At 40.8% G+C, this 15,355-nt stretch overlaps 1 protein-coding gene across 1 annotated transcript in view; it reads left to right on the top strand.

Moving 5' to 3' along the window:
• LOC140733433 (CUB and sushi domain-containing protein 1-like) overlaps positions 1-15,355 on the top strand; it is a 2,013,313-nt gene that overhangs the window by 1,286,155 nt on the left and 711,803 nt on the right. The window contains exon 7 of the mRNA XM_073056756.1: positions 12,628-12,705. Within this exon, the coding sequence (XP_072912857.1) occupies positions 12,628-12,705 (78 nt within the window). The remainder of the gene's footprint in view (positions 1-12,627; positions 12,706-15,355) is intronic.

Here is a 15,355-nt window from a genome sequence, read left to right as displayed (position 1 = left end):
AAGATGGAAGTGACTGGCCTTGTACTCCTCATGGCTATCTGGTGTGGGTACTCCCTCAAGCCCGTGGTCCAGACTTTGCATCTAACAATATAAGCACCAACAAGATAGCATCCAGCTCCAACAAGACAGCCTCTAGTTCCAACAATATAACATCCAGCTCGAACAGATAATCTCTAAGGGGTCAGCAGCTTGCAGTGGTCCCACATACCTTCAGAATTTGTGAGATGCTCGTCAGAATCTTTTGGGGAAGGAACAGCAAAGTGTTTAAAAAGCAGTGGAGCCGATTGATAGGTTGTTGTCTCATGGAATGGATATTTAGAATGGTGGATATTGTAGCTTTCAAGTAGCTTGCTTTGTTCAGGATGTTGCCAAGCTTCTGGAGAAGCACTCATCCAGGCAAGCAGAGAATAAGAGTTATTCTTGTGTCATGTCTTGTTCATGCCATAATAACTCTTGCTGGACTTCAGCATTTCAAGAGCATTTCTGGGACAGGACATTTGAAAACAAATGAGTCATTGTCATGTTTATTACTTCAAAAAAAAGCACTTGGAGTTCAGTGAACATGTCAAGACAATAGTTTTGAAGTAAGATCTACAAGGAGACAGGTTTATTTCATGTGACTCTACTACATACTGACTATGCCCATTGTATATTTTCTTCTGTTTCTGAGGGAAAATGACCAGCATTTAAAGAGAGTTGCAAAGCTTATTTTGTTCCCTGTATTTCATTGAAATCCCAATGCACCATCCATGTGATTTCAGAATTGGATTCTTCACACCTGGTGATCACTGTGTCTCTGTTAAATGAGATTAGCAGTTTCCCACAGTGAGATAGAATTCTGGCGAATTGATTTATTTGGAAATTGTTGATTATGTGACATTTGCTTACACTGGATCAGATGCAAATGAAGCGTCATGCTGTCCACATCTGATTGTTACTGCCAAGACCTTTCCATTAAATTGTGTCAACTCTCTGCAAAACACATATTCCTGAACAGCTGTCTGTCTTGTCTAAAGTTGCTTAAATTTATTTCAGGTTTAAGTGAACCAAAATCACGTTTATTATTACTGGCATATGTTGCGAAAATTGCTGTTTAGTGACAGAGTTACAGTGCAATACATCAAATATATAAAATTATAAGAAATATGCTGTCTGTATATATGTGTGTATATATATCTATCACAGTACATCTGTGCACCTGCTCGTTAATGCAAATATCTAATTAACCAATCAGGTGGCAGCAACCCAATGCGTAAAAGTATGAAGATATGGTTAAGAGGTTCATTTGTTGTTCAGACCAAACATCAGAACGGGGAAGAAAAATGATCTAAGTGACTTTGACTATAGAATGATTGTTGGAGGCACACAGAATGGTTTCAATATCTTACAAGCTGCTGATCTCTTAACATTCTCTGGAGTTTACAGAAAATGCTGTAGACATTTTGGGCTGAGACCCTGCATCAGAACTGGAAATGAAGGAGGGCAGAAGCCAGAAATTTTGTATTGCACTGTACCGAGCCAGAAAACAATAAATTGCTTGACATATGTCAGTGGTAATAAACTAGACTCTGATTCTACTCCATCGAAAAAATTCCTGTCTACCCTATTTGTGCCTACCCGAATTGTTTAAACCTCTATCAGGTCTCCCCCCCGCCTCTGAATTTCCAAAGTAAACAACCAAAGTTTATACAATCTCTTCTTTGAGCTACACACACAAAATGCTGGAGCAACTCAGCAGGCCAGAAAGCATCTATGAAAAAAAGTACAATTGATATTTCAAACTGAGACCCCTTGGCAGGACTGGTGAAAAAAGATGAGTAGATGTAAAAGGTGGAGGGAGGTGAGAGAGAAACACAGGTGATAGGTGAAACTGGGAGGAGGAGGGATGAAGTAAACAGGTGGGAAGTTGATTGGTCAAAGAGTTCTTTGAGCTCATACCTTCTTGAATGCATCAAATAAATTCTGACCACCTAAGCTGCTTGCACTAAGGAAATCCTAGTCAATACCGGGAAAGTTAAAGTTGCCAACTATGGCAGTCCTGTTGCTTTTCCATCTTCCCATAATTTGCCAACGTATCTATTTTTCTATCACCTGAAAGCTATTGGTAGGCCTATAGTACAACCCCAACAGAGTGATTGAACTAATGTGGTGCTGGAGAGGTGTTATTTTGACTAAAACTCTTGGATCAGATGGAGGTCCCTCCAATCCACAGTGTTCTGTGGTGGGATCCCTCTTAGATGTGATATAAATAGTGACTTGAACAAAAATAATACACAACATGATAGAGTAACCAGTGGATATTTGGTCAGTGAAGAAGGTTGCCAAACGATGCAGCAGGGTAGAAATCAGTTGCAGATGAAGGCAGAGATAAAGCAGATTGAGTTTAATCCAGGCAAGTGTGAGATGCAACATACAAAATGTTGGAGGAGCTCAGCAGGTCAGGCAGCATCTATGGAGGGGAATATACTATCAACATTTCAGACTGAGACCCTTCATCAGAATGTGCTTTATTTATTTATTTTTGTTTTGATGTACAACATGGTAACAGGCTCTTCTGGCCCAATAACGTCAAATCTCATTGATTTTTGGAAGTTAAATGTAGGGGTTGACCCTAAGCAGTATTGAGGTACTGGGCCATCTTGAGTGCAAGCCCATGGCTCTCTTAGAGTGGCAATAAAGGTAAATAGGATAGAGTTTCAGTCTGAAATATCAACTGTATACTCCCCCTCCATAGATCCTGCCAGACTTTCTGAGTTCCTCCATATAAGAGTTAGGAAGTCAAGTTGCAGTTGTATAAAGCTTTGGCCAGGCTGCTTTCAGAGTATTGTGTGTACTTCTGGTTACCCTATGAAAGGAAGGATGAAAAGGCTTGAGTCTGTGGTAAGGAAACCGAGTGCAATGTTAACATTAAGAGGACTAGAATATAAGAGCGAGGATTGGGTCCCTTATCTGAAAATAGTTCAAGAACCTGATGATTAAGGGGTAATAACGGTCCCTGAACCTGGTTGTGTGGGTCCTGAGGGTCCTGTACCACCTTCCTGATGGCAGCACGTTGGGGTTCAATCACTCTTTTGGGGTCGTACCAATATCTGAGAAGAGAACATATCCAGGGTGGTAGGAGTTCCTGATGGTGGTGCTGGTTTCCTGTACAGTCCTCTGTGTAGATGGTCTCAACTGTGGGAAGGGCTTTACCTATGATTGACCAGCCCATATCCACTACTTTTTGTAGGATTTTCTGTACAAGAGCACTGGTGATTCCATACCAAGGCTGTGATGCAACCAGTCAATATACCCTCCACCACACATCTATAGATATTTATCAAAGCTTTAGATGTCATGCTGAATCTTCACAAACTTCTAAGAAGTAGAGATGCTGCCATGCTTTCTAGATAATTGCACTTAGGTGCTGGGCCCAGGACAGATCCTCTGAAATGATAACACCAAGGAATTTTAAGTTGGCGGTCCTCTCCATCTCTGATGCCCCAGTGATCACTGGCTCATGGACCTCCGCTTTCCTCCTCCTGAAGTCAATAATCAGTTCCTGGGTCTTGCTGAAGTTGAGTGAGACCCTTATTTATGTCAGCCATATTTTCACCCTCCCTCCTATATGCTGATTAGTCACTACCTATGATTCAGCCAAAGACAGTGGTATCATCAGCAAACAACTGTGACATTGGAGATGTGCTTAGCCTCGCAGTCATAATTATCAATAGGTTTCATTAGCGAACAATTATAAAGCAAACTGAGCAAGTTCTTGCTGGTGTTTAGAAGAACGAGGGGAGATCTCATTGAAAGGCCTACATAGAGTGGGCATGAATAAGATGTTTCTTATAGTGGGAGAGTCTTAGATCAAAGTGCACAGCCTCAAAATGAAAGGTTGTCCCTTTAGAATAGAGGTGAGGAGAATTTTTTTTAGCCGGAGTTTAGTGAAACTCTGACATTTATTGCCACAGACAGCTGTGGTGTGGAGTCCAATCATTGGTTATAGTTAATACAGAGGACAATAGGTTCCTGATTATTAAGGACATCAAAGGTTATGGGATAAAACAGAAGAGGAGTGGGGAGAGATGATAAATCAGCCATGATGAAATGGTGGTTCCTCAATGAACCAAATGACCAAATTCTTCTTCTGTGTTTAAGGTCTTATAATTTTAGAGAGGATACAGAAGAGGTTTACCAGGATGATGTCTGAATTAAAGAGTGTTAGCTACAACTTTCAGTGCAGTGAATCAAACTACAGAAGTTTCAGATTATGGCAGTGACTCAGGCAGAAGCATTAGTGTGCATCCTCTGGCATTGAAAAATGGTCATTCACTTACAGCTGGTAAATGTGTGATTAGTGAGATTGTGCCAGTATCTCTGACTGAATATATTCCTATTAAAACAGCTGTGCAACATTTGGGGTTTACAAATTTCATTTGTAAAGTTAACGGTATGTTTCTGTCCAACCTATGAAGCCACCTGTTCTGTATAGTAGAGCCACCCAGCTGGCAATGTTCTACCAAATGGGTACATTATGATTTGTGAAAGAAACTTCTCCTTTGTGAATCCAACAGTTATCCTTCTGTTGGTCTGGTTTGTTCCACCCTTAAATGGACTGCAGATTGAATCAAACCATTTATCAGGATCAGATGCAGAGTGAGGATTGTGATCACTGATATATGGTGTGAAATGTGTAGCTTTTGTGGCAGCAGTACATTTCAATGCATAAATGTAAGGTATAATAAGGAACACCTAATGATGTGGCCACTGAGTGTATGGTTGTGGTTTTCTGCTACTGTCGTCCATCCACTTCAAGGTCCAATATATTGTGAGTCAGAGATGCTCTTCTGCACAGCACTGTTGTAATGTGTGTTTATTTGAGTTACTGTCAACCTCCTCTCAGCTTGAACCAGTCTGGCCATTCTCCTCTAACCTCTCTCATTAACAAGGCATTCCCCACCCACCCCACCCCCAGAACTTCAGAAAACTGGATGTTCCATGCAAACTCTGGAGGCTTGTGTGTAAAAATTGCAGGCGATCAGCAGTTTCTAAGCTACTTTAATTACCCCGTCTAGCACAAACAATCATTCCACAGTCAACGTCACTTGGATTACAATTCTTTCCCATTCTGGTTTAAACAACAATTGAACCTCTTGTCCATGTCTGTATGCTTTTATGCATTAGAGAATGAGATGAGATTCGAAAAGGTTTATAAAATCATGAGGTTCACAGATAGGGTGAATGTCCATAGTGTTTTCCCAGGTTAGTAACTCCAGAATTAGAAGGCACAAGTTTAACGTGAGGGGAGAGATTTAATAGAAATCTGAAGGACAACCTTTTCACCCAGAGGGTGGTCAGTATATGTAGCAATCTGCAAGATAAAGTGGTTGGGGTAACTACATTAACAGCATTTAAAAGGTTCTTTTATAGAAAAGGTTTAAGGGATGTGGTCTGTGCATGGGCAAATGGGACTAGCTTTGATATGCATTTTGGTTGGCAACAGTCAATTAGCCTGTTTCTCTGCTGTATGACTATGACTCTAATTTGCAGCTCACGCAGTCATTGTCTTACAGCACAGAAACAGGCCCTGTGGGACCTGGCGGAGAAGCTTTTTGCCTGGCCTGCTTGGGGCGCGATTGTTCTGGAGCACCTTTTGCTGTACGTCTAGCTACGGGTTAGGGTGGGTGCACCTTGAGTTGGACTGCCTTTGGGGGAGGCTTCTGTAATGGGGGATGTACGGGTCTGTATATGAGTTTAAAGAAGACATACCTACCCTGCTTTGTGTAGTTTTCAGTGATCTGTTTTGTGTCTGGGTGTGTGAGCCCCAGTCTGAATTAAATTAACAGGGAGTGTGTTGTCCTATTCTCAATGTTTTAATTGCTCAGTGCTCTTTACATTGAAAGTACATTCTGGTATTTATGTATTTATGCACATTTTATTCCATATTTGTTCTATAACTTCTCCTTTAGTTGATTTATATATATATATATATATATATATATAGATAGATAGATAGATAGATAGATATAAATAAATAAATTTTCTTTTTTATATAATTAAAACAGCTGGAGAGGGATGAGAGCAGACAATTTGGTAAAAGATTTAACTCGGGTAGGGGGAAATATGATGCTATTAGGCAGGAACTTGGGAACACAAATTGGGAGCAGATGTTGTCAGGGAAATGCAAAACAGAAACATTCAAGGAACATTTAGATAGATAGATAGATAGATACTTTATTCATCCCCATGGGGAAATTCAACTTTTTTTCATGGCATTCTGCATAGGTATGTTCCATTAAGGCAGGGAGAGGAGGGTTGGGTAAAAGAACCATGGTGTACAAAGGATGTAGAAAATCTAGTTAATAAGAAAACCTGATGAAAGGTTCAAGAAACTAGGTGCTGTTAGAGCTGAAGAAAATCACAAGGGTGCCAGGAAGGAGCTCAGGAATGAAATTAGGAGAGCTAAAAGGGGCCATGAGAAGGCCTTGGTGAGCAGGAATAAGGAAAACCTCAAGTTAGGCTTCAAGTGTGTGAAGACCAAGAAGATGAGCCATGTGAGAATAGGACCAATCAGGTGCAATAGTGGAAATATTTGCATGGAGCCAGAGGAGGTAACTGAGGTAATTAATTAACACTTTGCTTCAGTATTCACCAGTGAAAAGAACTTTGGCGATTGTGGGGATGATTTACAGTGGACTGAAATGCTTAAATGTACAGATATTAAGAAGGAGGATGTGCTGGAGCTGTTGAAAGATTTTGGGGTCTGTATCCATAGGACAGTCAAAGCAGCTGCACAGGTTGACAGTGTTGTTCAGAAGGCGCATTGTTTCTTAGCCTTCATCAACCATGGGATTGGGTTCAAGAGCCATGAGGTAATGTTACTGCTGTATAAGACCTTAGTTAGATCCCACTTGGAGTACAGTGTTTGGTTCTGATCACCTCACTACAGGAAGGATGTGGATACTATAGAGAGAGTGCAGAGGAGATCTACAAGGATGTTGCCTGGATTGGAAAGCATGCCTTATGAGAATAAGTTGAGTGAACTTGGCCTTTTTTCCTTGCAGCAATGGAGGGAGGATGAGAAGTGACCTGATAGAGGTGTATAGATAATGAAAGGCATTGATCATGTGGATAGCAAGAGGCTTTTTCCTGGGGCTAAAATGGCTAACATGGGGGAGAATAGTTTTAAGGTGCTTGGAAAAAGGTATAAGAATATGTCAGAGGTAAGTTTTCACACAGAGAGTGGTGGGTGTGTGGAATGCACTGCCAGTGAAGGTGGTGGAGGCGGATACAATAGAGTCTTTGAAGAGACTCCTAGATAGGTACATGGATCTTAGAAAACTAGAGTGTTATGTGGTAAGGTAATTCTAGGCAGTTTCTAGATTAAGTTACATGGTCAGCACAACATTGTGGGCTGAAGGGCCTGTAATATGCTGCAGATTTCTATGTTCTATGCTCTAATTCTTCATTTATAATTGTTGATTGTTATTTTATGATGTATGTTGCATCCAGACCAACACATCAGAGCAAATTCCTAATACATATACAGTGACATGCAGAAGTTTGGGCACCTCGGTCAAAATCTCTGTTACTGTGAATAGTTATGTGAGTAGAAGATGAACTGATCTCCAAAAGTTATAAAGGTAAAGATGAAACATTCTTTTCAACACTTTAAGCAAGATTAGTGTATTATTTTTATTTTGTACAATTTTAGAGTGAAAAAAAGGAAAGGAGAACCATGCAAAAGTTTGGGCACCCCAAGAGATTTGAGCTCTCAGATAACTTTTACCAAGGTCTCAGACCTTGATTAGCTTGTTAGGGCTATGGCTTGTTTACAGTCGTCATTTAGGAAAGGCCAGGTGATGCAAATGTCAAAGCTTTATAAATACCCTGACTCCTCAAACCTTGTCCCAACAATCAGCAGCCATGGGCTCCTCTAAGCAGCTGCCTAGCACTCTGAAAATTAAAATAAATGATGCCCACAAAGCAGGAGAAGGCTATAAGAAGATAGCAAAGTGTTTTCAGGTAGCCGTTTCCTCAGTTTGTAATGTAATTAAGAAACAGCAGTTAACAGGAACGGTGGAGGTCAAGTTGCGGTCTGGAAGAACAAGAAAACTTTCCAAGAGAACTGTTGGTAAGATTGTTAGAAATACAAATCAAAACCTCCCGTCTGAATGCAAAAGACCTTCAGGAAAATTTAGCAGACTCTAGAGTGGTGGTGCACTGTTCTACTGTGCAGTGACACCTGCACAAATATGACCTTCATGGAAGAGTCATCAGAAGAAAACCTTTCCTGCATCCTCACCACAAAATTCAGCATCAGAAGTTTGCAAAGGAACATCTAAACAAGCCTGCTGCATTTTGGAAACAAGTACTGTGGACTGATGAAGTTAAAATAGAAATTTTTGGTTGCAATGAGCAAAGGTGTGTTTGGAGAAAAAAGGGTGCAGAATTTCATGAAAAGAACACCTCTCCAACTGTTAAGCATGGGGGTAGATCCATCATGATTTGGGCTTGTGTTGCAGCCAGTGGCACGGGGAACATTTCTCTGGTAGAGGGAAGAATGAATTTAATTAAATACCAGCAAATTCTGGAAGCAAACATCACACCGTCTATAAAAAAAAAGCTGAAGATGAAAACAGGATGGCTTCTACAACAGGATACTAATGCTAAACACACCTCAAAATCCACAATGGACTACCTCGAGGCACAAGGTGAAGGTTTTGCCATGGCCCTCACAGTCTCCCGACCTAAACATCATCAAAAATCTGTGGATGGACCTCAAAAGGGCAGTGCATGCAAGACAGCCCAAGAATCTCACAGAACTAGAAGCCTTTTGCAAGGAAGAATGGGTGAAAATCCCCCAAACAAGAATTTCTGGCTACAGAAAGCACTTACAAGCTGTGATACTTGCCAAAGGGGATGTTATTAAGTACTCTCCATGCAGGGTGCCCAAACTTTTGCTTCAGGCCCTTTTCCTTTTTTGTTATTTTGAAAATGTGAAAGATGGAAATAAAAAAACTAATCTTGCTTAAAATATTAAAGAAATGTGTCATCTTTAACTTTATGCCTTTTGGAAATCAGGTCATTTTTTTTTACTCGTTTAGCTATTCACAGTAACAGAAATTTTGACCAGAGGTGCCCAAACTTTTGCATGCTACTGTAAATGTACATTGTGAATAAAATTGATTCTTGATCCACGATGAGGAGAAATTTCTTCATCCAGAGGGTGGTGAATCTGTGGGATTCATTACCACAGATGGCTGTGGAGGCTATTGGGTGAAGTGGAAATTTATAGATGGTATTTGAGCTATGCCTAGCCACACAATCATGTGTATAGAGGGAGTAGAGCTGCGGGTTAAGCACAAACACCTGATGTGCGCCAGTGTTGATTGTCAGTGAGGAGGATATGTCATTACTAATCCACACATACTGTGTCTTCTATTCAAGGATCCAATTGCAAAGGGAGGTACAGAGGCCCAGGCTCCACAACTTCTCAATCAGGATTGTGGGAATGATGGTATTAAATGCTGAGCTATTGTCAATGAACAGCATCCTGCTGTAGGTGTTTATGTTGTTCAGAGGGTCTAAAGCCATGTGAAGAGCCATTGAGATTGCGTCTGCCATCGATCTATTGTGGCGATAGGCAGATTGCAATGGGTCCAGGTCCTTGCTGAGGTAGGAGTTCAGTCTATTCGTGACCAACCTCTCAAAGCATTTCATCACTGTTGACGTGAGAGCTACTGGGCGATAGTTATTAAGGCAGCCACATAGTTCTTCTTAGGCACTGGTATAATTGTTGCCTTTTTGAAGCAAGTGGGAACTTCTGCCCACAGCAGTGAGAGTTTGAAAATATCCTAGTTGTTTGGCATAGGTTTTCAGAGCCTTTCCAGGTACTCATATCTTGCAAGGGTTCACTATCTATAAAGACAGTCTAACATCGGCGTTTGAGACGGAGATCACAGGGTCATCAGGAGCAGCAGGTATCTTCACAGCTGTAGTTGTGTTCTCCCTTTCAAAGCGTGCATAGAAAGTGTTGATTTCATCTGGTAGTGAAGCATCACTGCCATTCATGCTATTGGGTTTCACTTTGTAGGAAGTAATGTCTTGCAAACCTTGCCAGGGTTGCCATGCATCTGATATCGCCTCCAACCTCGTTCAAAATTGTCTCTGCACCCTTGAAATAGCCCTCCACAAATTATACCTGGTTTTCTGGTACAGGCCTGGGTCACCAGAGATCTAGCCTTCAGCAGACGATGTACCTCCTGGTTCATCCATGGCTTTGGCTGGGAATGCACAGTAAGTCTTTGTGGGCACACACTCATCCACACAGGTTTTAATGAAGTCGGTTTTTTGATAAAACAAACACTTGACCTTTGAATCTACCTCATCAAAGCCCTTACACCTTATTGTCTACCTGTACTGCACTTCCTCTGCAACTGTAACACTTTATTCTACACTCTGTTATTTTGTTTTCCTTGTACCAACTCAATGAATTTATCTGTTTGGATGACATGCAAAATAAAGCTTTTCACTACACCTTGCTAGAAACAGGATGGGATAGGTTGCTTTCTATCCAGATAGGAATCATTCTATGTTTTATTTTATTTAGAGATAAAATCCAGCCCAATGAGTTGCTCTACACTGTATCCCATCTTTTTCACCATAGCAAAATCACAGGAAGATTTACTGTGAACAATTAACTGGTCTTTAGAGCATGGGAGAAAACAGAAACACCCAGAGAAACCCACACACTCAGAGAGTGAACATACTAACTTCTTACTGACAGCACTGGAACTAAACTCTCGAACACACTGACTGCTTATTGGCCAATCACACAACAATTCGCTAATCTTTTCAGCCTTTTCTCTTAAGTGAAACGTGTCATTGTAGGCAACATCCAGGTGAATTACCTCTTCGACCTTTGCACTCAATAGGCCCTCCACTGGCCAACCATAGTTGTTGCACATCAGCTGTTGCCATTAGTTGATACGCAAGTCAGGGCAGTACATTATGGGGAGCAAGCTGTTTTCCATGCAGCAGGTGAATCCAAAGGAATGTTAGAGTTCTATACAGTTTGACACCAGTGACACTGCAGGAGTTGCCAGTCAGCAATGACCTCTGTGTATGTCTGCTTTAGGGACATCAGCTCTGGATTTTTCTTTAAGATTTACTACTGAATATAGGCACGGCTGCCTATAATCTTGATCTGAATTAGATTGGGAACTCTTAGAATCAAAATGTTTAATGGAAATTAATGAAGCAGGAAGTGGTCCAATGAACTGTACATGAAGTTTTGACCCATCGTTGAGGACATCTTAAAAAGGCAATGCCTTATGAAGGCGGCTTCCATCATTAAGGGCACTCGCAATCCAGGACATGCCTCTTCTTGTTACTACCATAAGGAGCTGGTATAGGTGCCCGAAGAAACAAACTGAATGTTTTAGGAACACCTTCTTCCCCTCTACCATCAGATTCTGAATGGACAATGAACACTAGATTTTTGCATACTTTTTGCACTACTTATTTAATTTAATTTTATATGCAGTACTGTGCAAATGTCTTTGGCAGATGTTTATAGTTCGGGCACCTAAGTTGTTTGCAGGGTACTGTAGTAATTTTATATTTTCCTCTGTATTGCTACCACCCCAAAAATATTCATGACATCTGTAAGTGACGATAAACCTGATTCTGAAATGGGTCTCTATTGTGGACTAAGAATGGGAAGGAGGCAGGGAGAGGGGAGGGAGCAGGAAACAATAGAGAGACATTCTGTAATGATCAGTAAACCAATTGTTCGGAATCAAATGACCTTGCTTGGTGTCTCAGGGCCGGATGTGTCTGCACACCTGCCCCCCACGCCCCCCCCCCGTGCCCCCAGCACACCTTCTCTGCTGCGTGTCCCACACCCTTTCCACAGCATTCCACTCTCACCATTCTTTGCTCCTGCCAGACTTACAAATTCTTTCTCTGTTCCAAGTTGACAAATACACTATTGTGCAAACATTTTGTTTCAAACCAGCATGTTGTTGAGGTAGAGTGGAAGAATATTTCTCTGAACCTTCTGCAGAATCAGTAGTAGGTTTATTATCACTGATATGAGTCGTGAAACTTCTTGTTTTGCAGCAGCAGTGCAGTGCAATACATAATAAAAATTATAATAAATACACATATAAATAAATAAATAGTGCATTACTTTTGAAGATGCCCTCAGTGGTGGGGAGGAAAGTGCCTGTGACAGATCTGGCTGAGTTTACATGAGATAGTTTTTTTCTGAACCTGTGCAGTGGCACATCCATCCCAGGAGGTGATGCACAGATTGCTTTCCGTGGTACTTGTGCAGAAATTTTGTTTTAAAAGAGATAAATAAATGCAAATATGACAATGAATAATTTTCTCAGGTCAGAAATATTAACTGAATAATCAGAAACATAGCATTTCTTCACAGGGGTTAAAATAAGTAGCTGCTGTACAGGGGGAAACTAAGCTTTTAATCAGAATCAGAACCAGATTTAATAACATCAGCTTAGGTCGTGAAATTATGAGCTTTTAACATTAAAGAAGTCTTTAAATTTAGTTATATTCTATTTTGCTGAACATTTTTTCCTAACTTTTCTCAACTTATTTTCTCTTTTTCCACAAAAGTGAAAAAGGCAATTGAGCTGAAGTCGCGAGGAGTCAAAATGCTTCCCAGCAAAGACAGCGACCACAAGAACTCTGTCTGTAAGTTTTATTTTCCGATAATGAATTATCAGTCGACACTATTTTAAGTGATTACCCAGGAGCAATTGTGTGGAGTGAAAATTCTGCTCCTGTTTTTCAGTAAGTAAAATGCTTAGTCAGTAAAGAGGCGTACCAGAACTGTGTTGCTTGGTGAAATGTTCTTTTTGCAATGAGATAGTTGATCTTCCCTCCTTGCACTTTTTGGCATTTCCGTCAGTCACCTGATCTTCACAGGTTCAAGGCACATCATCTTGTTTACGTTAGACTGACGTGACCTTGGGGCAAGAAGTTTATCACTGAGAGCTTGCCACTTTGTTACATGAAGACGTCGGCCACCAGTTGTGTTCACATTAGGATGTTCAGTTTCATGAGTGCAGCCTGAGGGTGTTATGTGCACCCTTATTTAATACATGTACACAGGGGTCTTTGACGCCTATGATTTTCCCAAAACAGTTGACAAACCTATAAGCAATAGCCAATACACTTAGTGCCTACTTTGTTATGCACCTCCTGTACCTAATAAAATGTCCACTGAATGTACGTTCCTGGTCTTCTGCTGCTGTAGCCCATCCACTTCAGGGGTTGATGTCTTGCACCTTCAGAGATCCATTTCTGCACACCACTGTTATAATGCATGGTTATTTGAGATGTTGTTGGCTTCCTGTTGGCTTGAACCAGTCTAGCCATTCTCCTTTGATCTCTTTCATTAACAAGGCACTTTCACCCACAGTATTGCTGTTCCTTGGATTTTTTTTGTTTTACTCACAATTCTTTGTAAACTCCAGAGACTGTTGTGTGTGAAACTCCCAGGAGACTAGTCGTTTCTGAGATATTCAAATCTTCCATCTGGCACCAAAAATTATTCCATGATCAAAGTTACTTTGATTAAATTTTTTCCCCATTCTGATGTTTGGTGGAAACAACAACTGAATCTTTTGACTATGTCTGCATGTATTTATGCCTTGAGTTGCTGCCACGACTGGCTGTTTAGATATTGGCATTCAGAGCAGCTGTGCAAGTGTACCTCATAAAGTGGCCACTGAGTCTAATACTGCAACTTCCAATATTTCAAATAATTTGTGGTATACTCATCATCTCCACAAGTCTGCCCAGAGAATTTGAATTCTAAATTACTATTTGGAGGAAGTTAAGGAAGCCTGAGTGGGAGAGTCCAAATTAGTTGAGATCTCAACTGGTCTACAGTGCAGTTTTAATTCTGATTAACTTGTAGATTTTAATTGTGTGTGAAATGCCCTGCTGGGATGCTGGTAGAAGTGGATACATTAAGGACATTTAAGAAACTCCAAGGCACATGATAGAAAAATAGTGAGTGATGAAGGAATGAAGGTTTAGAGTGATTTCAGAGCAAGTTAAAAGGTCAACAGATCACGGGCTGAGGGGCCTGTAGTATGTTCTATGTATATTCTATTATTACTACTAATACAGTAAGAAGTACTGTAATAATTCAAAATGTAGTAACTACATTGGCCTTTTAATGATAAAAATACCATTGTATATACTTCTGGCGTCAAGTAAGTTATTTTGTCAACTGCAATGATGTTTCAATAGTTCTGATTTTTTTAATGGGATTTAGATTAATAAAGCATCAAAATGCTTTTTAAATCAACTACATTTTCCACTGAGGTTATACAGTTGCTGGTTAAATGCAAAGAATGAATCCCAGTGCCATTTTACAGTCATTGTGTTGCTATCATACCAATTGACTGAGTCAAGAGCAGAAAATCTGTATACATCTGACCATTATTGTCATAGGTAGAAAGATTTCTCACTTATGTCAGAATGCTGTTTTTGAATTTCAGTTTGGCATTCAACACTGTTGTCCCACAGACACCGGTGAACAAACTCCTACTCTTCGGTCTAAGTATACCACTGAGAAACTGGGTGTTGGTCTTCCTAACCAACGGACCTCAGAGAGTCAGGATGCACAACCTCACCTCCCTCCCATCATCCACAACACAATTGCCCCCAGGTTGTGTGCTGAGCCCATTGCTGTACACTCTGTTCACACATGACTGCACACCAAGCACCCAAGTAATCACATTGTCAAGTTCGCCAATGACACAACAGTGGTGGGGCTCATCACCAACGATGATGAGACAGCCTACAGAGCAGAGGTGGAAGAGCTTAAGGACTGGTGTCAAGCAAATATCCACTTCATCAATGTCAACAGGACAAAAGAGATGGCTATTGACTTCAGGAGAACTCGTACCACTTACACTCTTTACATCGGCAGCACAGCAGGGGAAACTGCAAGCAGTTTCAAACTTCTGAGAGTGCACATTTTGGACAACCTCTCATGTTCCCAGAACACATACCACATAATCAAAAAAGCTCAACCAACACCTTTCCTTTCTGAGGAGGCTGAAGAGAGCTGGACTATGCACATCTATACTCAAGGCCTTCTATAGATGCACAGTGGAGAACATCCTAATATGCTGCATCACGGCATGATATAGAAACTACACTGTGCTGACAGGAGCACTCTACAATAGGTAGTCAAAACTGCCCAACTCATCACCTATACCAGCCTATAGAAAAGTGCTGGAAAAAGGCCAGCAATTTCATGAAGCATCCCACTCACCCTGCTCATGAGCTATTTGTCCCATTCCAGTCTGGGAGGAGGCTACGT

This window comes from Hemitrygon akajei, chromosome 9, assembly GCF_048418815.1.
Source record: "Hemitrygon akajei chromosome 9, sHemAka1.3, whole genome shotgun sequence".
Taxonomy (NCBI): Eukaryota; Metazoa; Chordata; class Chondrichthyes; order Myliobatiformes; family Dasyatidae; genus Hemitrygon; species Hemitrygon akajei.
Note: the sequence above shows the minus strand (reverse complement) of the source record. Positions and strands in the feature narration are given on the sequence as shown.